This window comes from Felis catus, chromosome B1 (assembly GCF_018350175.1).
Source record: "Felis catus isolate Fca126 chromosome B1, F.catus_Fca126_mat1.0, whole genome shotgun sequence".
NCBI lineage: Eukaryota > Metazoa > Chordata > Mammalia > Carnivora > Felidae > Felis > Felis catus.
This window is the reverse complement of record NC_058371.1, coordinates 30,888,218-30,913,842: the sequence shown is the minus strand read 5'-3', so window position 1 is coordinate 30,913,842 and position 25,625 is coordinate 30,888,218. Positions and strand designations below refer to the sequence as shown.

Sequence of the window (25,625 nt, the reverse complement as noted above, 5' to 3'; positions counted from 1 at the left end):
CAGAAGTGCAACTGCTGGTCCTGTGATAGTTGCAGATTTCATTTTCCAAGGAATTTTTGGAGGGGCTGTAATATTCCCACCAAATACCTTTGAGGGATCCAGTTTTCCTGCATCTTCACCAGCATTTAGTGTTCTCACTATTTTACATTTTAGCCATCCTGACATCTCATGGTGGTTCTTTTAAAAAAATTTTTAATGTTTATTTATTTATTTTTTTTGAGAGAGAGAGAGTGCGAGTGGAGGAGGGGCAGAGAGAGAGGGAGACCCAGAATCTGAAACAGTCTCCAGGCTCTGAGCTGTCAGCACAGAGGCTGACGTGGGGCTAGAACTCATGGAGCGTGAGATTATGACCAACTGAAGTCGGATGCTTGACCAACTGAGCCACCCAGGTGCCCCACTCATGGTGATTTTATTTTGTATTTCTCTAATGGCTAATAATGGTGAAGATATTTTCATGGTCTTTTTTGCCTTCTTTATAACATCTTCTAGGAAATGTCTCTGCCTGTCTTTAGCCCAAATTCTAACTGGAATTTTTTCTCTTTTTTACTTCTGAGTTTTAAGAGTTTTTTTGTTTTGTTTTGTTTTTTACATATTCTAGATACTAGTTCTTTGTTGGATAAGTAGTTTACTAACATTTTCTCCTACTCTGTAGCATGCGGGGTTTTTTCTTTAATTTTGAGAGAGAGAGAGAGAGAGAGAGAGAGAGAGAGAATGAAAGAGCATGTGTGCTCATGGAGGATGGGCAGAGAGTGGGAAAGAGAGAGAATCCCAAGCAGGCTTCTGCACAGACTGTGAGATCATGACTTGAGCCGAAACCAAGAGTCAAACGCTTAACAAACTGAGCCACCCAGGCACCCCTGTTTTCATCCTTTTAACAGGGACTTCCCCAAAGCAAAAGTTTTTGATTTTGAATTTAACATTTTATGACTTTAATTATTTATTTATTTGGAAAATATTTAAACTTTTTAAACTGAAGAATAGTTGACAGACGATTTTATATTCATTTCAGGGGTACAATACAGCGATTCTACATTTATATACATTACAAAATAAGCACCACAGTAAATCCAGTTACCATGTGTCACAATGCACAGTTATTACAATTTTATTGATTGTATTCCCTATGTGGTACTTTGCATCCTTGTGACTTATTTGTTTAATAACTGGAAGTTTGTACCTCTTACTCCCCTTCACCTATTTCACCCATTTCCCCACCCCTCCCCTCGGGCAACCACCAGTTTGTTCTTTGTCTTCGTGAGTCTGTTTCTGTTTTGTTTTGTTGGTTCGTTTGGTTTTTTAGGTTCCCCATATAAGTGAATTGTCTTTCTCTCTCTCACTTCTGTCTTACTCATTTCACTTAGATAATACCCTGTAGGTCCATGCTTGTTGTCACAAGTGGCAAGATTTCATTTTTTATGGCTGAGCCATATTCCAATATATTTCTTACCTATTCATCTATCAGTAGACACTTACATTGCTTCCATATCTTGGCTATCATATAGACAAACCCCAGAGACATTGTGGGTTTGGTTCCAGACTACTGCCATAAAGTGAATATCACAATAAGGTGAGTCAAATGAATTTTTTGGTTTCCCAGTGCATATGAAAGTTTTATTTACACCAAACTATAGTCTATTAAGTGTGCCATAGCATTGTGTCTAAAAAAAACCCCAATGTACATACCTTAATTAAAAAATACTTGGGACACCTAAGTGGCTCAGTCGGTTAAGCAGTCGACTCTTGGTTTCAGTTTAGGTCATGATCTCATGGTTCGTGGGTTTGAGCCCCGCGTCAGGCTCTGGGCTGACCGCATGGAGTCTGCTCAGGATTCTCTCTCTCTCTTTCTCTCTGTCTCTCTGCCCCTCCCCCACTTGGGTTCCCTCTGTCTCTCTCAAAATAAATACACAAACATTAAAAAAAATATTTTATTGCTTCGGCTCAGGTCGTGATCTCATGGTTCATGAGTTTGAGCCCCACATCGGGCTTGTTGCTGTCAAGCACAGGGCCTACTTCAGATCCTTTGTCTCCTCTCTCTGCTCCTCCCACGCTCATACTTGCTCTCTCAAAAATAAATAAATATTACAATCTCTCTCTTTGCTCTCTCAAAAATAAATAGATATTAAAAAATAAAAAAAATACTTGGGGCGCCTGGGTGGCTCAGTTGTTTAAGCATCTGACTTCGGCTCAGGTCATGATCTTGTGGTTCACGAGTTCAAGCCCCACGTAGGGCTCCGTGCTGACAGCTCGGAGCCTGGAGCCTGCTTCGGATTCTGTGTCTCCTTCTCTCTCTGCCCCTCCCCACTCGCACTCTGCCTCTCTGTCTCTCTCTCTCAAAAATAAACATTAAAAAATTAAAAAAATATAAGTAACTAAGTAAAGAAATACTTTACCGTTAAAAAATGCCAACCATCATCTGAGCTTGCAATGAGTCATAACCTTTTTGCAGGTGGAGGGTCCTGCCTCGATGTTGATGGCTGTTGATTGATCAGGGTGGTGGTTCCTGAAGACTGGAGGGGCCACGGTAATTTCTTAAAGTAGGACAACAAGGAAGTTTGCTGCATTGATTAACTGTTCACTTCATGAACAATTTCTCTGTAGCATGTGATGTTGTTTGATGACATTTTACCCAAAGTACTTTCAGAATTAGATGCAATCCTCTCAAACCCTGCCACTGCTGTATCAACTAAGTTTATGTCGTATTCTAAAATCTTTGTTGTCAGTTCAATAATCTTCGCAGCACCTTCACCAGGAATAGGTTCCATCTCAAGAAACCACTTTCTTTGCTCATCTATAAGATGCAACTCCTCATCCATCAACATTTTATCATGAGATTGCAGCAATTCAGTCCTATCTCAGGCTCCACCTCTAACTCTAGTTCCCTTGCTATTTCTACCATATCTGCAGGTACTTCCTCCACTGGAGTCTTGGATTCCTCCAGGTCATCTGTCAGATGACCCAAACTCCTGTTCATGCTGATGTTTTGACCTGTTCCCATGAATCACGCGTGTTCTTAATTGACATCTAGAATGAGGAGCACTTTTTAGACGCATTCCATTTATGTTGCTCAGATTCATCACAGGAATCACTATCTATGGCAGCTTATCATCTTATAAAAATGGCAGCTTATCATCTTATAAAAAGTATTTCTTAAATGGTGAGACTTGAAAGTTGAAATTACTCCTTGATCTATGGGCCACAGAATGGATGTTGGATATATACCTGGAAGTGGAATTGCTGGATCATATGGTAACTTTGTGTTTAATTTTTTGAGCAACCATCATATCATTCGGTAATAGCTGTACTATTTTACATTCCTATCAGCAATGCTCGAGGACCCCAATTTCTCCACACCCTTAAATGACACTTGTTTGTTCTGGAGAATAGAATTTCCAAATATAATTTGGAATTATATCTCATTGTGGTTTTGATTTACATGTCCCTATTGATTAGTAATGTTCAGCAGCTCTTCATGTGCTTATCAGTCATCTATACATCTTCTTTGAAGAAATATCTATTTAAGTCCTTTACCAATCTTAAGGTTGGGTTGCTCATTTTTGATTGTCAAGTTGTTGGAGCTTTTAAATTAATTCTGGATATTAATCCCTTATCAGACATATGATTTGCAAGTGTCTTCTCTCATTCTGTGGGTTGCCCTTTCACTCTGTCAATAGTGTCCTTTGATGACGTCCACTTTAACTATTTTGTTGTCCTTCTTGCTTGTGCTTGGTGTCATAATGAAGACGTTGTTGCCAAGTCCAATGTCATGAAGCTTTCCCACCTATGTTTTATTCTAGGAGTTTTATAGGTTTGGCTCTTACATTTCAGTCTTTAATCCATTTGGAGTTAATTTTTTTAATTTAATGTTTATTTATTTTTGAGAGAGAGAAAGAGACAGACAGAGCATGAGTGGGGGAGGGGCAGAGAGAGCAAGAGTCACAGAATCCAAAACAGGCTCCAGGCTCTGAGCTGTCAGCATAGAGCCCGACGTGGGGCTTGAACTCAAAACCGTGAGATCATAACCTGAGCCAAAGTCAGAAACTTAACTAACTGAGCCACCCAGGTGCCCCTGGAGTTTTTAATTGTTAAATGTAATGTAAGTATCCATCTTCATCCTTTTGCATGTGGATATCCAGTATTCCCAGCACCATTTGTTGAAAAGACCATCCTTTCTCCATTTTGAATAATCTTGGCATCCTAGTTGAAAATTATTTGACAGTATATGCATGGGTTTATTTCTAGGCTCTCACTTCTGTTCCATGGGTCTATGTGTCTGTTTTCATGCAAGTACAATACTGTTTTGATTATTGCAGCTTTGTAGTAAGTTTTGAAGGCAGGTAGTGTGAGAACTCCAACTTTGTTCTTTCTGAAGATTGTTCAGGCTATTTGGGTCCTTTGAGATTCCATATGAATTTTAGGATGCATTTTTCCATTTCTGAAAAAATATCACTGAGATTTCCCTAGGTTTTTTTTTTTCCTATAGGGATTGTATAGAATCTGTAGCTTGCTTTGGGTAGTACTAACATCTTAATATTACCAAGTTTTCCAATCCATGAACAGGGGATATATTTCTATTTGTTTGTGTTTTTACTTTCCTTCAGCACTATTTTGTGCCTTTCAGTGTATAAGTCTTTTATCTCCTTGGTTAAGTTTTTCCTAAGTATTTTATTATTTTTGATATTATTACAAATGGAGTTGTTTTCTTAATTTCTTCCTTACAGTGTTCATTATTAGTGTTTATAAATGTAACTGATTTTTGCATGTTGATTTTTTATCTTGTGACTTCACTAGATGTGTTTATTACTGAATCCTAACAGTTTTTCTATTTGTGAAACATTTAGGGTTTTCTACAATAAGATGATCTTATTTTTGAACAGAGATAATTTTACTTCTTCCCTTTTCCATTTGGATGCCTGTTTCTTTGTCTTGCCTAATTGCTCTAAAAAAAACAACAACTAGAATTTCCAATGTTATGTTGAATAGAAGTGACAAAAATGGGCACCCTTGTCTCATTTCTGATCTTAGAGAAAACTCTTTCAGCTCTTCACCTTTGAGTTTGATGTTAGCTGTGGGTTTTTCATATGTGGCTTTTATTATGTTGAGGTGATTTCCTCCCATTCCTAGCTTATTGAGTGTTGTTGTTTTTAATAATGAAAGGATGTTGAATTTTGTCAAATGCTTTTTCTGCATCAAGTGAGATTTTTTTTCTCTCCATAATTCTGGTAATGTGGTGTATTATATTGATTGATATTCATATGATGAGCCATCTTTGTATTCCAGGAAAAAATCACACTTGGTCATGGTATATAATCCTTTTGCTAGTATTTTCTTGGGAATTTTTTATCAATAGTCACCAGAGCTATTGGCCTTTAGTTTTCTTTCCTTTTTTATTTATTAAAAAAAATTTTAATGTTTATTTATTAGAGAGAGAGAGAGAGAGAGAGAGAGAGAGAGATTTAGCAGGGGAGGGGTAGAGAGAGAAGGAGACACCAAATCTGAAGCAGGCTCCAGGCTCTGAGCTGTCAGCACAGGGCCCCACGTGGGGCTCCAGCTCACAAACTATGAGATCGTGGCCTGAGACGAAGTTGGACACTTAACCGACAGAGCCACCCAGGCACCCCTAGTTTTTTTTTTTTTTTCTTGTTGCATCTTTGCCTGGCTTGGTAACAGGGTAAGGCCAGCCTTATAGAATGAATCTGGAAATGTTCTCTTCTCTTCAATTTTTGGAAAAGTTTGAGAAAGGTTGGTGTTAATTTTTCTTTAAATATTTTGTAGAATTCGCCAATGAAGCCATCTAGTCTAGGGCTTTTCTTTTCTTCTTGAGAGGTTTTGGTTACTAATTCAATCTTCTTATTAATTATAAACTACTCTAGGCTGAATTGTATCCCTACAGAAGTCATATGTTGAAGCCCTAACACCCAATACCTGAGAATGTGACTGTATTCGGAGACAGGGTTTTAATGTAGTCGTTAAAATGGGGTTGTCAGTAAGCAATACGACTGTTGTCTATATAATAAGAGATTAGGACACACACAGAGACATCACATACGTTCATGCACAAAGGAAAGAGCACGTGTGAAACCCACACTGTGAGAAACTAAATGTCTGCTGTTTAAGCCACCTGGTCTATGGTATTTTGTTATGGCAGGCCCTAGCGAACCAAACTGCGGGTCTGTTCACATTTTCTATTTCACCGTGATTCAATGTTGGTAGGTTGTATATTTCTGGGAAGTCATCCATTTCATCTAGGTTACCCACTTTGTTGGTATATAATTGTTCACAGTACTCTCTTTTACTCCTTTTATTTCTGTACGGTTGATAACAATATCCCCTCTTCTACTTCTGATTTTAGTTTCTGTGGTTTTTGGCTAGAGTAGAAGTGTTATTGTCTAACAGTATTCTGTCTTGCTAGGCTATCCCTTTTCTGCCCCTTTGATGTTTTCTAGTTGCCTGTTTTTTCAGCTCCGTGTCTGGGGTATATGAAAAGAAAAAGTGCTCCAGGGTACTTTCCACAGTGTTGTTCCTTGGGTACCAAGTTCCCTAGCAGATCACCGTCTCTCTGTTTGGCAGATTCTTTAAAAAAATTTTTTTCTTTTTTAAATAGTGAGAGGGTTTTTAGTTGTACTTTTCAGAAGGCAATGTGAAGACTGGACTAGATGATCTCTAAAATCCCTCCCTGGTCTGTGGATTTTCGGATAGGCTTTTCTGATTTTGAAATAACTAAACCCTAAGTAAGCAAACAGAGCCACTGTTCCCTTTAGGTGGAGAGTAAATAGATTAGGGCTCACTGCTAGCATCAAAACAAAGGCAGAGGCATCATCATTCTACTGTCTTTAGAGAAACTTTAGGTTTCCCCAAAAGCTTTTTATGGGAAAAGCTTTTCTTTTCTTTTTCGTTTTCTTTTTCTTTTGGAGTGGAGTTCAAAGGTTAAATTTTCCTGTTTTCTTTCTTTCTCTCACTGCTAGTAAACTTGCTCTGGGGCTGACTATTTTCGCTGGCCTTCTAAACTCTGCTTACCCTATTGTCAAATGGGGGCCTAACTATTGGCACCCAGGGTCTGGAGAGAGCTCCACACCCAGGAATTTGTCTTCTCCACCCTCCTTTCCCCATAGGCAACCTTGTCATTGCCTCAGCCCCCTGCCTTGACCCTTTGATGTCCCTGCTAATGTCCACCGTTGAGTAGGACAGCTCGTTGTTAGTTCTTGTCCCACATCAGAGGTTGTTCAGGTATATTCCAGAATCTAGTCGGAAGCTTAACCAACTGAGCCACCTTGGTGCCCCATGTTAACTTAGGATTAAAGAAATTATTTAAAAATAAATTTCAAAGGGCCCTGGGTGGCTCAGTTGGTTAAGTGTCTGACTCTTGATTTCTGCTCAGGTCATGATCTCATAGTTTATGAGTTCGAGCCCCACGTTGGGCTCTGCACTGACAATGCGGACAGAGCCTGCTTGGGACTCTCTCTCTCTCCACTCCCTCTGAAATAAATAAATAAACTTAAAAAAAAAATTCCCAAACACTCAGAATGTGTCACTTCCTAATTGTTTTACTATAGTTTTCCATTGCCTATACTCGTGATGTTATTTATATTATTTTGCCTGTATGGCAGAAACACTATAGAAGTGTGTGCTCCCAACCTCACAGGCAGTGATATCACACTGGTGGTTTGAAACTGGCCATAGTGGGAGTACTTAGAGTATGGAAGTTGGAAAATGTCACAATCAGAGCTGGATTTATTGTTTTGTTGACTACGTAAACTTAAGAAACTGATGGAGGGGTGCCTTAGTGGCTCAGTCTGTTAAGCATCCGACTCTTGATTTTGTCTCGGGTCATGATCTCCTGGTTTGTGGGTTCGAGCCCCTCATCGGGCTCTGTGCTGACAGTGTGGAGCCTGCTTGAGGTTCTCTCTCTCCCTCTCCTGACCCTCCCCCACTCGAGGGCCGTGCATGCATTCTTTCTGTCTCTCTCTCTCAAAATAAATACACTTAAAAAAAAGGAAAATGATGGAGAAATGTCATTAATGCAGATTAAACTCACGTCTATAGTGGTTATACTATAAATATGCCAAAAATTGAAGAAATACCTTCTAGTATTCAAAACTATCATCCACCAGGAAGTGATCCTCATGTCACTGACGAGTGAGTCATGTGCTAACATATGTTTCTGTTGTTTCGCTGTTTTATTCATTAATGTAAACAAAAGTACCCGCTGACATTCACATCAGAACTACATCCGTGCCATCAATGATGTGCGTGGCTTTTTGGTAAATTGCATACTCAACGAGCATTTTTTCATAGGCTGTTTCTGTCAAAACATGGTTGGATGGCAATTATAGGTTAGCAACTGATACAAGTTTGGTAAAAAAAATAACAAAAGGATTCTGTGAGAATCAACTTACACGTAGAATTTACAATAAAACGTATCATAAATTTTATTATTATTTATAAATCATGTGCTGCACATCCCTTATATCACTAAAATTTATATATATATATGTGTGTGTGTGTATATGTGTGTACATATATATGTGTGTGTATATATATATGTGTGTGTGTATATATATATGTGTGTGTACACACATATACACACATATATATACACACACATATATATATATGCATATCTATTTTTTATCCTGGGGAGCCAGCTGTTAAACATTTATCCTTATGCCACTGTTCAGACCCTAATTCTTCACCAAGGGACTTCAAACACCTTATTTTAAAATCCCTTTCACAACCAGAAGATGTACTTTAGGAAAACTTCTATGTATGAAAAAAGTTTGCTACTTGACTGGATTATTCTCAAAGCCCCCATTGTAATCCATGAATTTGCCAGCAGGTGTCACTGTGGTGTAGGGTCACAGTCTGAAGGGCTCCAGGATTGAGCTCCAATGAAGTTACGCAGTATCTCCTAAAGTCTCTTTATGGAAAGACAAAGTCGCATCCAAAATCTCTGCAAACAGGCAACACAGTCACAGAGGAATAATCTGCTAGTTCTGTTTGTTGGCTTGTTTTATATTTTTAAGTCTGCTGCTACGTGTATGTTCAGAAAGCCTAAAACTCTATGGCCTTGCTATTCAAAGTCTGGTTCATGGACCAGCATCACAGGCATCACCTGGGAGCATGTTAGAAATACAAACTCTCAGGCCTGCCCAAGACCTTTTGAATAAGAATATTCATTTTAATAAGGTCGCCAGGGGATCTCTGTGCACATTCAGGGGAGTATGGAAGCAGCTTATAAGTGGCCCATATATTGACGGTTACCACGAGGCTAGGAACAAGATGGAAAAATAATATCCAGCCTCATCGGTCACGAGAATGCAGGTAGTGGGAAAGAGAGGGACACTTCCCGAGGGAGATGTCTGATATTTGCCTTAGTGCATGTTGGATTGCCTAATGTTTTTCTTTTTCATTCTGGAAGGAACTTCTCTGGGTCTTTTCCCACATAAACCGATCGAGCTAACTTCGCCGGTGTTTATCTGTTGCTACGTCGCTTCCACGCTCTGTATTTCAGCCGTACTAACTTACCTGCCAGTGTGACCTTCTTACAGCTCCAGCCAGACTGTATCTATCACTCCACTCCTTAAAGTGGCTTCCTCCTGCTCCTAGAACACAGACCAGAGTCTCTGTCATGTTTTGTAAGGGCTCCTAGGATCCAGCCCTGACTCACTTTGCCCTCCCTCTTCAGTCCTTCTCTCCTTAGACCCAACACTCAGCTCCACTGGCCTTTTGGCCTCTCCTCCCTCACAATTTTGGGCATTGGCCCATTCTGCTTGCTTTCCCCATATGCTGCACCCCCTGCCCCAACTCATCTATTGCCAAACTGATACTTTCTTTAAAGAACTTAGGAAGTCTATTCTAACCCCCCTCCTAGATGCATCGAAGTCCTTCATTATATGATCCTCTAAGACTTGCATTTTCATTTTGTATGCTTATCATGTTTGTGACGACTTTTTCAGAGGACTCTTTTCTCCGGCAGACTTTTCTCTATAAAGGAGGGAGTATGTCTGCCTCGTTCATCCAAACACCCTGCCGTGGCCTTCGACATCCTGAACAATCTGGTCCCCATCTCCCCCACCAGTCCTTCATCTTTCTGCTTTCACCATCTTCTGCCATTCCTGTCTCTTGCCTTTCCCTTGTTCTCCTGTCTCCCAAACACACCAAACATCTCTTGCCATAGGTTTTTGTACCAGCTGACCTTTCTGTCCTGGCCCTTTCTCCACTGTTTTCCTAAGGTCTTTAAGTCCTAGTTATACTTCTGGAGGCAGACTGGATTGGAGGTGTGGTGATAAGCTTTGGTTTCCGTCTTATACTACATCTGTCTTTTGATGGATTATTTTGTGGTCCACCGGTAAACAGAGGAGAGCTGACCTGTCTTGTGTATATTTGACAAAGGTATGACTCTGGGCAAAAGTCCCTTCTTCTGGAATACCAGGTTGCTAGGTTCACTTCTCCACCAGCTCAGACCTGAAGATGAAGTGGAAAAGAATGGAGAAGAGGCCACCGTTACCTTTGGGAGATAAAGAGCCAAGAAGACTTGGGAAACGAGATATAATGGTAGTGAGAGTTGTTTGTGATTTTTTGGCCTACCTATGAAAGTCTGAGAAGGGGTTAAGGCCCCTTCCTTCTTCATTACTCACAAGTTTACAAAAATAATATCAAGGGGGAAACTAAAATGAAGGCAAGCAATTCAAGTTGTGCTTTCTCTTAGTGTGACAACAGAATTGTTGCTTAGAGAACAAATGTGTGCTTCCATTCTTTCCTTCATTCCGCTCCCTGCCTACAGAGCTCTCGCTGTATGCAATGTCTTGCATTTGGGCCCACACTCATTTTTCTTAACCCGACTACGACGCTTAAACACACCGAACCTTGATCCCCTGATGAATCCATCCTTCAAAGCTTTCAAGTTAAACTGTCTGCTCCTACGGGAAACCTTCCGTGATTCATTCCCTGTGAAGAATTCCTCACTCTCCCTATGTGGATGTGTACAGTTTTATTCACACTATTTAGTTTAATACAGTTAATTCAATTGAACAAATATTTGTGAAGTGTCTGAACTGTTCCTGGAAATATGCTAGTTGCTGGAATTATAAATGTGAAAAACCACAGTGCCTTCTCCAAAAGGGTTTATAACTGGCCTGGGAAGTCCACTGTAGATGGGCAAGAGAGAATGAAAATCACAGACTGAGAGATGTGCATATCATAACATGTCTGGGAAGCATTCCCTGGTGTGGAATGAATGGAGCATAGGTTTTAAGGAAAGGAGGAAGGGGGAGCATGGTAGGAGATGGAGGGAGAATAGGTAACAGTAATATTAATATTAATATTGATATTAATATTAACTACAGGGACACCTGGGTGGCTCAAGCGTTAGTTAAGCATCTGACTTCAGCTCAGGTCACGATCTCACAGTTGGTGGCTTCAAGCCCTGCATCAGGCTCTGTGCTGACAGCTCAGAGTCTGGAGCCTGCTTCATATTCTGTGTCTCCCTTTCTCTATACCCCTTCCCCACTCATGCTCTGTCTCTCTGTCTCTCTTTCTCTCTCAAAAATAAACATTAAAAAATTAAAAAAATATATTAGCTACAACTGCATTTATTTGCTAGGAACTAAGCCAAGCAGTTCACAGTAACACAGAGATGTTAAGTAACCTGTACAACACCACACAGCTTGTTAGTGGTAGAGCCAGAATCTGATGTACAGTGTGCGAACTTGAATTTCATTGTAGGTAAATTATCAGTCCAACGAGCATTTAATAGATACCTTCGATGCACGAGACACTCTTCTAGTTAATGTGCGTGTCTGTCTTCCCTACTGGTTTGTGATTACTCCAAGGGATGGAAATTTTTATATTTATCCTTGTCAATCCCTTGCATTAGAGAGAGCCTGGAATGAAGCAGCCATAAAAGAATTGTAGTTCATTGTCCCCTTCCCTCCTCACCTTCTTTAAAGCAATGCCCTTCTCTCTAGGCTTAGAGCTCCCTATAATCACTAAATCCCAGGCCCTCTTCCTCTCTTCCCTTTAGTGGTAAGTATTTGCTGGTGAGGCGATTTATAAGGTAGAAATGTTTGTTATTCTTTTATACTCCCTTAGGTCATGCTTTTGCTTAAGTGAATCTTTGGACAGAAAGCAACAAAATGCTCTTTGAAGAGGAAAGACCCATTTATAAGAAATACCAAAGTCCTAGTGTTATAGTGATGGCAGACTAGAAACATTAAATCTTTAAGAACACTTCATTATGAACGCTCGTACTTCTTGGCCGCCCACATTTACTTAAGAGTTAAGGGAGGGGCGCCTGGGTGGCGCAGTCGGTTAAGCGTCCGACTTCAGTCAGGTCATGATCTCGCGGTCCGTGAGTTCGAGCCCCGCGTCAGGCTCTGGGCTGATGGCTCAGAGCCTGGAGCCTGTTTCTGATTCTGTGTCTCCCTCTCTCTCTGCCCCTCCCCCGTTCGTGCTCTGTCTCTGTCCCAAAAATAAATAAACGTTGAAAAAAAAAATTTAAGAGTTAAGGGAAAACGAGGGGGTTGGCTTGTAGTCTGGGGACCCCAAGTCACATCATGCGATGAACAGGACAATCATCATGCGATGAACAGGACAAACAGGACAATTAGCCGTGTCAAGGAGTGGTGTTATAGATGTAATGGTTATGGTTCCAGTAGCAGAATGCGAACAAGAAGTATTAAGGGGAAGACATTTCTGGCCTTCCAGATCCTACATGAAGATAACCACCTCTCTTTTAATAAATCTTCTGAGAATTAGATGTTGTTTAAGAAAGTTCTACTGTTGTTTTGCGTTCTGAAAACCTACTCCCCCAAACTACTCTTAGGCCCTGTAAATGTCCTGTGTTTCAAAATTTTCCGTAGATATATATGACTGGTTGATAGCAACACATCTATACCTCTTCCCCATCTTTTCCATTGTGAAACACTTCATAATTTCTAATTTTTTTCCATGTGATTCCTAGAGATGGGAAAGGAAAGGAATTGACTAGGAAAAATGGGACACTTGACACAGAAATTTAACATGCGGTACATTGCTTGAAAGGCACAAAAGGCAGTCAGCGTGTACAATTCCTGGGTGTTGTGAGCACAGCCTAATGGTCTTCGGAGAAGCATAATATATTTTAATATTATGCTAAGATAATATCAAAATTATCTTAGTTATATGTTAATGAGCTAATTTAAGAGTATAATTTAAAAAGTGTAAAAGGGTTTTTATTGATATATAGATGCCTGCACAGCATCCTTTCTTCGGGGGCGGCGGGGGCGGTGACCCTCTGCTTTGCTCCCCAGGTCTTCTTGGATGCCCCTCTGCCACTTACCAGCTGGTACTTTCTTCCTCTTCCCAGATTGGAGTGTGGATACACAATACAGAATGGCCAGCCAGTGCTCGAATCTCCCTGGCCAAGATAATTAATTGGTTCATGCTCAGACAAAGGACTCACCAGAGACAAAAGGTTGTGGTTTCTTTTCTTTGCCAAGGAAGGCTTTGGAAGGGGGGCAGAGTTTTAGATCAGGCCTTACCCGATGTGTGTAAGGGAACAAGACAGGTACATGTGCTGAGGGGCTGTTGGCTCATGAATTGCCCCCTCCAAAGGATCCATGCCCAGAGACCGCTCTCATCTCAAACTGTCCGGAGTTCGCCTGCGGAACCACCCACGTGTGGCTGACCGCGGCCACGGCTGGAGGCTTCTTTCCACCTCTCTCCCGTTGCACCCTCTTCTGAGAGTTCTGCATAAGTGAGCTGCTTTGTTGTGCCTGCAGACAAAGCAAGGGAACAAAACCTCCCTGGATTAATTTCTCAGGTTCCAACCACTCCACGCTTTGATAGGTGGAGTTAAGTGTGGGCACAGCCAGGGGCCCAGAGGAAATCTTGTGTCAATTCCAAATCACTGTGAGTGTGCAAGTGGCACGGGAGCAGCTGGCCCTTCTGGGGCAGGCTGCCCTGGAAATTCCGATTCACCAAGAAAGAGTGAAGCTGTCTTGAATGAATTTATCGGCTCTGCATCCACGTGAGAGATAAGAGAACAAAACTGCTACTTTTCCCAGAAAAGTATTAAAGGGTAAGTGAGAAGAGTTATTTATACTTTCGGCTGTCACTTCCAGTGGGCAGTTAAGATTGCCCTAGTGAGTGGCCTCTGCTTATTAATAGAAGGAGTAGGGAAAGAAAAAATGGAGTTAATGTTGCAATAAAGACATGACAGGGCCTCCGGTTTCCAGGATCGGCTTGCAATGAATTAAAGCCAAACTATACCAACAAATCTGTCATGCTGCCCTGAAAAGAGGGAAGTCTAGGCTGGGCCAGTAAGAATTAGTCACGGCACGCACAGGCAGACCCTACCAGACCGAGAATGAAAAATGTGCTTCATCTGCAAAAATCAACTTTTGGAATTTGTACAGTGTTTTCCATTACCCACTCTCTTTTCTCCAAAGGCCAGTCATCAAATAATGCTTGGCTTACTTATGCTTCTGCTGCACCATTAAGTGTATGAATTTGTATATGAAACGGAATCCCAAACTAGCTGTGTGCCCCGAGATAAGTGATCTCATCTCTCTGCACCTGAGTTTTGTCTTCTGAAGAACAAAAACAACAAACAACAAACAAAAAACGGGGTTGGCACCTCATGGATCCGGGACCTTAATGTGGGAGGAATTGGGAAATAACGTCCTGGACACTTGTTGTGCATCCACAAAGTGTTCAGCGCTGTGCCGAGAAATGGTGAAGCAAAAAGGAAGAAGATTCAGCCTTTAGAGGATTTCCGGTGCCTGCAGGGAGAGGTACGTTTAGCAAAAGGTGCTATAAAAACGGTAATAAGGCCGACAGAAGTGTACATATATATGAAGTACTTCATCGTGTGTCAAATGGGTTTTTCTCTGCCCCAGAATTGGAGCCAAGGACCAAATGTGGATGAAGACCCTACGTGCATCACATTCCAAAGAAACTCTCGAGCTAAAGAGGCCAGCTCTGGCCTCCCTGGGGTTTATTTGGAGGGGCCAGACCTATGCTGGCCCTACCTCCACCTACCCCTCTCAGGAGAGGAGAACGGGAAGGTAGAGAAGTCTTAACTGAGTGAATGGCACATGATGCCAGGTGAGAGACTAGTGCCTTTCATCCCCGAAGCCAACTGAGTGGGGTTCTAAGGGGATTTCTTGTAAAGGCTGGAAGTAACTTCAAGACATAGAGATTGACATTTCATTCCTTGGCTCGGTATATGCTGAATTGTCAACCTTCTGGAAGCGCCCTGATGCTCCTGCACACAGAGAATGTCTTAAGAGTTATCGGAGGAGTATGCCGAAGTCCTAGGGTCGGGCCTACATTGTCCTTTTCAGTCCCAGAATCTCACGTGTGCCCTGAGGTTTGCAGACATACTTGAGCCAATAGGGTTCACATCTAGAGATTTCTGAGGAGGAAAGACCCACCAGAATGGGCTTGAACAGATTGTAGTATCCATTGTAGTATCCATTGTAGTATCTCACAGGCTTGAACAGATTGTAGTATCCATTGTTTGGGGGGAAAGGCGGGACAAGCTATGCCTCATCCCAGCCCTTCATAGTCCTTAGAGGGTACAGGAGGGGACTCCAACATCCCGGAGACTTCAGAGTCCTGGTGGCTCTATGTGAAGAGCGCCAGGTTTAACTGAGAAGCAGCAGCTGTAGGCTGGCCTAGGGAGCCGCTGTACCCCACGATACACTGTTGTACCCGGAGGCGCAGCTGGGGTGCGTGGAGATGGTGGTCAGATGGTGGAGACACTGTGGAGAAGTCCTCAGTAATGGAGGGGCTGGGTTAAAGCCAATCTCTTTCTAAGAATACCATCACACTGCTGACTTAGAAGCCACCAGCACTGGGTGCAACCAGACCGAACCAGACCGAGTCTGGGGAGGCTCCCTTACCAGGCAACTGCCTCCACCAACCCTCTTCCCTTTTCTCAACACTAGAGGAACATCAGGCTAGAAAAAGGAACGGGTGTTTTAGATCCAAATCGAGAGATTTTCTGGTATCTCCCAGGTACTAAAATTTCAGAGTCTGCTCCATGTTGCTAAGGGAGGTACTGCCCAGAGGGGAAGAAGGAATCAAGGTGGCCTAGTTGAAGGTAGTTACTAGAGTAAAAATAAAACAGTTCCATATTTATACCCCAGTAAGCCTTCCCAATATGCTCCACTCTCCTTTTCAACATCAAGGATTATGGACTTCATACTTGCAGACAATAAAAAGCCATCTGAGTGTTTGATAACACATGTTAGGATGCTTTAATGATGGAACTCTGGCAATATTACAGGGGCAGAGGCAGAGGACGAGGAGATCAGAGAAAACAGGAAGGCATTTTGCAGGATTTGCAATAGCTCCGTTCAGAAGCAATGAATGTCTGAGACAGAGCGTGACAATGAGGAGGAAATCAGCAGCAGCCCAGAGTTATCTGAAGGTCACTGGACAGTGGTAAGAGGTGTGTGAGAAGGAGCAGTCACATGTGACTTCTAGCTTGACCTGTTAAAGTAGGTGATCCCGCTATGAATCATGGGACGGGAAACAGATTTGTGTGGGAGGAGGGTGGGAGGGAAAAGAATAATAACCAACATTTATTAAGCATCTGCTGTGTACCGACACTTTTCTGAGTGGCTTACACATTTCAGCCTTGTCATAACCTTACGAATAGATACTATTTCTATGGAGGAGGTAAGCTACATTTGGTTTCATGCTGTCACATGTGAGGTGCTTATTTGACAATCAGATAGGTGTTCGGTAGGGTTTTGGAAATATCTCCCTTGAATGTAGGAGGTGAGTTGTGGCTGGACACAAAAGAATCCCACACATGGTGATCCTTGCCTCTGGAAAGCATCTGGGGGAGCATGTCGTATTCTCACACTGCCACAGGCCCTGTGAAACTGGGAAGCCCACCCCTCAAAGAACAGAAAGGAGAGGAGTGTGACAGAGGTTGCTCACATAATCCATGTCCTCTTCTTCCTGGGGGCCCAGTTAGGTGGCATCTCCCAGCCTCCCTTGCAGCTGGGTGTGGCTGATTTCTAGCCAGAAGTATATGCAAGCAGAATCCTTATGGCCATCACCCATGCAAAATTTCACGTGGGTTTTCTCATTCTCCTTTCCGCTTCCAGATAAGACGTCCAGGGAGACTGGGGACGTCATATGTATTTGACAAAGCCTCTATCAGCCTGGTTCTCTGAGTGACTATGTAGGGAAGAACATTCCTCCCTATCATCACCAACCCTGATGACGTGAAATTGTCCCGGGCTGCCAGGTGAGCAAGAAATACATGTCTCTTTGCACTTGAGTCATCACATATTCTGGGGTTTCCTTTTTACAGTAGTTACTACCGTGACCAAAGCACAGAGGCCCACGGAAGCCACGATGAAGCACTAAAGAGGGGTGAGCACTTCTTTATGCTGTAGCGTCTTATGTGGAATTCACACTTCCTTCAAAGGGAGCATACGCTTAGGTTAGGTTTGTAGAATAAGTCAATAATGTGACTTCACTTATTATAAAATTTCCCACAAAATAAGTGAAGACCTAAATCCCAGAATGACTTAAAAAAAATTTGGGGGCACCTGGGTGGCTCAGTCAGTTAGGGGCCTGACTTGGCCTCAGGTCATGATCTCGTGGTTTGTGAATTTGAGCCCCGCATCGGGCTCTGTGCTGACAGCTCAGAGCCTGGAGCCTGCTTGGGATTCTGTGTCACCCTCTCTCTCTGCCCCTCCCCTACTTGTGCTCTCTCTCTCTCTCTCTCAAAGACAAATAAACACTAAAAAACATTAAAAAAAAAAAAAAACCAAACAGTTTTCTCCCAATCTGCCCCCAAACTTCTGATCTGGTCTGCTTTAACTTTTGAAGCAGGAGCAAATCTGGAGTGAAAGTTCACATCACATGCTCCAGGGACGAGTTCCTTTCTTACTTCAAGGCATCTGACTTGCACGTGCTCTGCTCAGTACAGTATATCAGGGGATTCCCTTTCTTTGCAGGCACAGCACAAAGTGAAGGTCAATCAGCACATAATTGTAGGAACATTGCTGTGTTGAAAGCAGACTTCATTACTCTTCGTGAATGCTACCTGATATTGACTGAGGCATCATAAGGAGAAAAAAATTAATGGATCCTGCATATTTTGCAGTGCAATGTACTGTGATTACTGTGGAGTATGTATTAGAACTTTGGTTGAAAGTGAAGTCCCTAAAAAAAAAAAAAATGAAGCCCCTGTGCATTTTGCACAGGAATATTATAACGGGATTTGCAGACACAAAGCACACTGTCCAAATCATCGGGACACACATTTCAGGCATTTTCTAGGACCAGCTGCGAAGTCATGATTCAGACACATGCCTTACTGTAAATTCCATCTCAAGGCACCAGCAACTTTTCGCTCTGCGTGTGTGCGCGTGTGCAGGGGCGTGTGAACTCCCTTGTGAGCAGGAAGCCCGCAGACACTGGACAAGGAAATGTAACGCCCAAAGGGCCACTAAATAGGCTTCACCCACTTGTAAAATCAGCATCCTCAGCATTAAGATAAGATTGGGTGGCAAAATGCTTCATTCTCATTTAAACAAAATTGAGCCTCACATATCAGGAAAACATACCTTGGAAATAAGACCTAAGCGAGCTCCAAAGGAGAAAGAAGGAACTGAATGCACCCTCATCATCTGAGAGACAGCCGGTCTCGTAAATTTCACATCAACTTAGTTTGGCCTGTAAACCAAATCTGCCTTAATGCTATTTGTAGATATAGATTGCTGTCTTTTTCATTACCGTTATCAAATGATGCATTTGCGGCTCAGCTCTGAGCTTCTTGACCCATTAAGTGGATTAGATTGCCTGTTGCCTTTGTCCTTTTGGCTTTTGCTTTATCCTCAAATATTCTACCCTTTTATACTACGTACATAACATACACACATTATTATGTATGACATACACATACACGTGTCTGCAGTCCCAATTAGCCTGACGACCCCAGCCCTTCTGTTTTTAAGAGGACTGTGTTCAAATCTCTTATCACAGTCATCAATCCTTCCCTGTAGCAGCAGCAGGAGCTAAAATCCTCTGAGAAATGGAATGTCACAAGCCCAGCCCAGGGCTCCTTGTAGAGCTACACTCAGCAAATTGCGGATCATGCTCCCTATTAGGCTCCTGGCTGGTGCATCATGGTAGATTCGTTTTCAGGAGCAGCTTATGTGCCACCCCCCCCCCCCACCCGCCGCCCTGCTCCGTCTCTGTCTCATGCATGATAATCACAAGCCCATAGGAGCTGCAGCAGAAAAAAAAAAAAGGCTCAGGACAAGTCCTGATGGTGTTATTACCATGAAAATGATGCCCTTGTACATTTGGGAAAAAGTTAAAGGGGGAAAAATAAAAGAGGGAGACAAAGAACAAGGATTTGGTCCTGACTCTTGAAGCAAAAGGATACCTCTAGCAAAGTTTGCTGTAGATACAATTAACCTCCATGATCAGCTAAATATTGAGGGTCCACCATATGTGATATTACTCTGCTGGGTATTGGGAACGCAGCTCTGAACAAGACAGGTGCTCTCAGCAGGAGCTGGTTCAAGGAGACACATAGTTAAACAAGCAATCTTAGTAAAATATAGCAGCAATTGCTGTGATATGTGTACTTAAAATGAGCATTCAGAAGGGGATCCTAATGTGTTCTAAGTTTAAAGGGGGTTCTGGGCCCAGTTCCAATGTGGTGGTGGTGGGGGGGGGGTTTCTCACACACTACCAAACAATTCTTGGACACCAGTTGGGTGTCCTACAATTCAACTCAATTCTGATACTATCTACCTGGAGATCCTGCAGCATCAGTCCTATAAGAGTGTCCCCCTTTTTTTCAGATGCCAGTCACAGGCCCAGGTTATCACCTGTGCTTCTGACTGATTGGCTATAGATTGGGGGTTCCAAACCTCCTCCTCAGGTTTGATAAATGTGCTCGAGTGGCTCAAGGAACTCAGACAATCATTTCACTTGATTACTGGTTTATTATAAAAGGGTATAACTCAGGAACAGTCAGATAGAAGAGATGCATAGGGTAAATAAAGTATGGGCAAAGGGCCTGGGGTCCCATGCCCTCCCTGGGTGCTGCCACTCTCCCAGCACCTCTATGTGTTCACCAACCTGGAAGCCCTCTGAAACCTGTCCTTTTGGGGTTTTTACAGAGGCTTCATTATGTAGGAATGATTGATTAAATCACTGGCCATTGGTGATGGATTCAACCTTCAGCTCCTCTCCTGTCTCCAGAGTTCAGGGGCCAGGACTGAAAGTCCCAACCTTCTAATTACACAGTTGGCTACTGTGGCAACCAGTCCCATCTTTACGTACGGTCCAAAAGTCACGTCATCAATGTGACAAAAGACAACTTTATCCCTCTCATCAGGAAATTCCAAGAATTTCTGTGCCAGAAACAGGTCAAAGACCAAACATATATTTCCTTTTTTCCCCAGTGTTATTGAGAAATATGGACATACATCACTGTGTATGTTTAAGGTGTTTAGCATGATGCCTTGATTTATATGTATTGTGAAATCATCACCACATAGATTCAGCTAACATTCATCTTCTCATATAGATACAATAAAAAAGAAAAGGAAGAAGAAAAGAATCAAGGAAAACAATTTTTTTTCTTGGATGCGAACTGTTAGGATTTACTCTCATGACAACTTCCCTGTATACCTTATAGCAGTGTTAGCTGTGGTCACCACGTTGTACATTACATCTCTAGTACTTATTTATCTTTCAACTGGAGGTTGGACCTTTTGACCGCGTTCCTCCAATTTCCCCTCCCCACCACCTCCTGCTCTGGTAACCACAAGTCTGATCTTTTTTTCTATGGGTTTGTTTTTTGTTTCTTTTGTTTTGTCTTCTTTTGTTTTTTACATTCATGTATAAATGAGACCGTACAGTATTTGTCTTTCTCTATCTGACTTATTTCACCTAGGATAAAGCCTTCAAGATCCTATCCATGGCAGCATTTGTTATCTCTTATCTTTTTGATGGTGGCGATTATAACAGGTGTGAAGCAATATCTCATTGTGGTGAGATGGTATCGCAATATTAAAAAAATTTTTTTAATGTCATCCCTTGACAGTTTCCTATCAATGGCATTACCACTTGGGTGCTGCAGGTAAGAATTTGGTCCACCAAGATCCTTGTGCTAGTTGTTGTGAGCACCTTCCTGCTTCTTGTCACAGTCAGATTCTGAATGGTCAAACCCACAGATTCCCCTGTGATCCTATGGTAAGAGATCCAAGTAGGGGATTCCACAAAGTGACCCACAGTGCTGGGCAGGTGCTGGATGTCCTTCCTGGGTTCCCTTTTCCCACTGGCAGAACCAGAGGCTCAGGACAGACCTGTCCATGATGCTGTACTGGCCTGGGGGAGGGGCAATATGGTCGACATGTAGTGGCTTTTCTTACCCTTCTGTGCAGTGTATCTTGGTCTGTCAGGTGCAAGGGAGTGCTTCGGTCTCACCTCTGTGTTACAGAATTCTCCCAGTGCTGTCTTGTTCTCGAATAGATGTCAACTGTTCTCTGTGAGGGGGGCCAAAGTCAGGAATGACCTATGCTATCGTCTTGGTGATGTCATTCCTACATTATGAACTATAATATCACATAGGGGAATCAAGGAAAGCTGCCTTTATAAATTGGTATTTGGGCAAGACATGGCAGAGAAGAAGAACTATGTATTTCCCTAGGAGATCCCCATGTCTTTGGTAGATAATAAGGGGGACTTGTAGCTTGTCTCTTAAATGGCCATCAATTCCTTTCTTCATTTACAGGCATGGCATTTCCTCATTGGGAAGTGGAGTCTATTTCTTTCTCCTTTAATCTGGAATGATCTTAGTGACTTGGATTGATACTGTTATATTGCAAAAGAGATGTTCTGGAACTTTCAATAGCATCTTTGGAGAAATCCAGTGACCAGGGAAGAAGTCCAGCAATCCTGTGGCTACCATGCTGTGAGATGCCATAGTGTTGTGAAGATATCTTAAAGGTGAGGTTGAGATGCCATGGAGATGGAGATAGAAACAAAAGGTAGGGAGAGAGAGAGAGAGAGAGAGAGAGAGACAGGGAGAGACCAGGTAGCACCATGGCTCCAGGTGTGTGAGTGAAGAAGCCACCTTGGAAGTGGTTCACCAGGCCCAGCTGCCCCAGCTGATGCCTAACACACAAAAGCATCTTGTTTACATCTTCATATAGCCCCCTACCCTTGACTCTAGGCTGACCTGTAACTCATTCTTGGTCAATAAAATGTGGCAGAAGTCATACTGTATACTTTCTGAGGCTAGAAGCCTTGAAGCTTTTGCCTGAGCCTCTTGTCATGCTTAGTTGTCTTCCTCTGCCTCTTGAAGTCCAGCTGCCATGATATGGGAAGCCCAAGCCCTATGGAGGCCATGCATAGGCACTCTGGCTTAAAGTTCCAGGTAAGCTTCCAGCAGATAGCCAGCATCAACTGCCAGCACATGAGTGGGTCGTGTTGGTCTTTAGCCCAGTCAAGTTTCGGATGGCTACATACCCATCTGATATGCAAGATCTCAACTGAGAATTGCTTAGCTTGGTCCAGTTAGCACCAGAAGTTCAAAAGGTAATAATTAATTGTTTTATTTATTTATTTATTTATTTATTTTTAATTTTTTTTTAACATTTATTTATTTTTGAGACAGAGAGAGACAGAGCATGAACGGGGGAGGGGCAGAGAGAGAGGGAGACACAGAATACGAAGCAGGCTCCAGGCTCTGAGCCATCAGCCCAGAGCCCGACGTGGGGCTTGAACTCACGGACCGCGAGATCATGACCTGAGCTGAAGTCGGACGCTTAACCGACTGCGCCACCCAGGCGCCCCTGTTAATTGTTGTTTTAAACCACCACATTTTGGGGCTTTGTATTTGCAGCAATAGGTAACTGGAAGATAAACCATTGCAACTAGTGTTTAACTTGGAAAAATGCAGTGTAGAACCTAAAGTATCAGAAGAAAAACATTTGAAAAATTAAAATGTAGCATGCCAAGGGGTGCGTGGGTGGCTCAGTCGGTTGAGCGTCCAACTTCAGCTCAGGCCATGATCTCACGGTTCATGAGTTTGAGCTCCACGTCAGGTCTGTGCTGACAGCTCAGAGCATGGAGCCCACTTCAGATTCCGTGTCTCCCTCTCTCTGCCCCTTCCTTACTCACACTCTGTCTCTCTCTGTCTCAAAAATAAACATTAAAAAAATAATAAATAAATAAAATAAAATGTAGCATGCCAAGTACTGAAAGGCAAATGAATTCTCTTAGGCTATTAGGAAATCATTTGTGAATTATCTAATTATCATTGATCGTGATCTTATTTCAACTTTGGGTGATATCCTCCCCTTAAGTCATTTTGAGAAGGGAAGATACTGAAGTTCTAGTATAAGGAGGGGTATAATTCTACCACAAGACACAGAAATGTACATCAAATGCCTCTCTTCCGCATGTGTTAGTACTCAAAACATCAGTCAATCCACCAACAAATAAAAGTTTGATGATCCCTATATATGACATATATATGACATAGTCCCTGTTTTCAGGTTCCCCAAACATTTCCTAATAAGGTCTTTGTAGGCAGTGGGTGGGAAGACACAAAGCCTTGAGCAGGAGGAAACTGTACAGCCTATCACAGTGTCTGGAACATTAGTTCCTTACTAATTCTGTTGGATAAATCATGTGGGAAATCAGTGCCCAATGCTGGTCACCAACTCAAGGCCAGGTGCGGCTTTACCTTCTAAGCTCTAAAGGATGATATATGCCTCAGGGGCCTGCCTGGAAGTCTGAAAATTCTTCAATCAGTGTCAGGATCAGGGAGGTCGGAATTGAGTGTTACCTGTGTGTATATATTATCTGAAATACATATTTTATATAATTATAAATCTATGTATGAATGTATATATGTGTGTATATATCAATATGTATATATATATGTATGTCTGTATAAAATCTTGCTTCCCTCTTGTTCTCCTTTCATTTTGTGCAAGGTAATGTGTTAGACATTATAGGGTTTATAGAAATGTCTTTTTCTAGCTTGAGGTCTTCAAAGTGCCCAAGACTCTAATTTACTCAATCCTCCCTTTTTTAAAAGGTTGAGATAAAAAGTATACTGTGGCGTAGTTTAAAGTTCAGGAGGAAAGATCTTCAATAGATACAAAGTAGCATGAAATAAAATAAGCCTAAGCACTTTACTGCGCTATGGAATTCTTACGTGGATACTAAGACACAGAGACACAGGGACTGCTCCCAAGCACGGGCAAGTGGGTAATGTATGCCCAGAGGATCGGAAGACCCAACTCTCCAACTCGTCTGACACTTTGCAGGAATTCCATCATTAGAAGCATTTCTTTGGGATTAGCATTTTATTCATCAGACATTTGTTCACAAATACGTTGCCCAAAGAGAGTAAAGTAACCGCTGGGAAATCAACAGAGAGTGACATCGTGGATACAAGGGAGGTGACTGAGGTGAGGATCAAGAATGGAGAGGTGAGGCTGCAAGCATCGGGGGCCTGTGGGAGAAAATGAAGGCTCTACCTAGGAACTCCAGTCTGGGGCTGTGGGTGCTGGGGCAGCATGACGGGAGGAGGGAGAACATCTTGTGCAACTTGTGCATCTTGTGCACATTTGCTCCAAAGTTGCTCTCAGCTGGAGAATCAGACCGAATGATTATAGTGAGTCCCTCAAGATAGGAACACAAGACAGGGGGACGGAGTGGTGGAAGACACAGGGAAAAGCAGACACAGGGCGAGAAAGTTCTACTTCAATCTGTGTCCCCATCTCCCACATTCACAAACAAGCCTAACTTTTGCTTTAATAAGAGGGTTTTTAAAATATGCTAGAACTTTTTATATTATTTTCGTTTGCTGACCGTAGCTGTAACCTCAGGGAGGAGTTGCTTCCCCTTTGTAGCTATGGTCTGTCTGTGCCTACCAAGGTAGAGAAGACAGAAACTAGTCTTGCAAAGAGAATCTTAGGATACTCTCCTGACCCCACCATTGCCACCAGCTTCATAGAGTAGCAAAACAATGTTTTAAGCTCAGGTCAAAGGGTTACTCATTTATACAGAGCCTCTCTGATCCCCATAATGGCCCATTTCTCACAACAAGTAGTAGACTGGTGACAGGAGATACAGGACGAACAAGCCTGCCCTCCGAGCAGAGGGCACTGCCCTATCAGCACCGGCTCTGCTTCCAAGTAGATCCAAGTGTTCTTGACATTTGGCAGCAAAGATAGTAATCCACCTCCAACAATTAGACGGTATCAGGAAAATCCAAGGTTACATGAAAACCAGGGACCTCATTTCTATCTGACTATAAATACCATATACATTAAAGAAAAAATGGGAGATGTACCTGGACTTAAATGATCCACCATAAAGTCAGTGTCAAAGGAAAGAAGGGAATATAGTTCTGAGAATTTTTTTGGTTGCCATGACAGATTCCTAATTAGCTTAATGAAAATAGGGAACTTTTCTTCAAATGCCAGAGGTCTCGTGGAATCCAAGAACAGAATTGCACGTGGGTTCCAGGAACAACTGGAACTAACAATAAAACTCATCACAACCATCTCTGTCTTCATTTTTCATTTATTCCTCTCAATTTCTTTCTCATTTTTTTCTTTCTTCAAATTGGCTGC

General features: G+C 42.3%; 1 protein-coding gene and 1 long non-coding RNA gene across 21 annotated transcripts in view; one reads left to right on the top strand and one right to left on the bottom strand.

Annotated features, from left to right (window-relative positions):
- Nucleotides 1-25,625, bottom strand: part of LOC101100463 — a 95,933-nt gene that overhangs the window by 12,356 nt on the left and 57,952 nt on the right. For 10 of the 20 annotated variants that reach the window (XR_006596438.1, XR_006596437.1, XR_006596431.1 and 7 more), the window contains 2 exons: nt 10,366-10,461; nt 9,523-9,599 (listed from right to left, as the gene is read on the bottom strand). The exons of 3 other annotated variants lie outside the window; for them this stretch is intronic. Coding sequence is in view for 1 of the 17 variants with exons in the window: in XM_019828390.3 (XP_019683949.2) it covers nt 8,079-8,182 (104 nt within the window). In the remaining 16 variants the exon portion in view is untranslated. Of the gene's footprint in view, nt 1-8,078; nt 8,300-9,522; nt 9,600-10,192; nt 10,462-25,625 lie in introns of all 20 variants that reach the window. 7 more of the 20 variants (XR_006596435.1, XR_006596426.1, XR_006596427.1 and 4 more) reach the window with 5 other exon arrangements.
- On the top strand, nt 355-22,665 carry LOC109498788. Its single transcript, XR_002155705.3, has 6 exons — nt 355-403; nt 13,343-13,450; nt 16,271-16,435; nt 17,103-17,245; nt 20,924-21,109; nt 21,764-22,665. It is a non-coding gene; the product is annotated as an uncharacterized LOC109498788 (long non-coding RNA).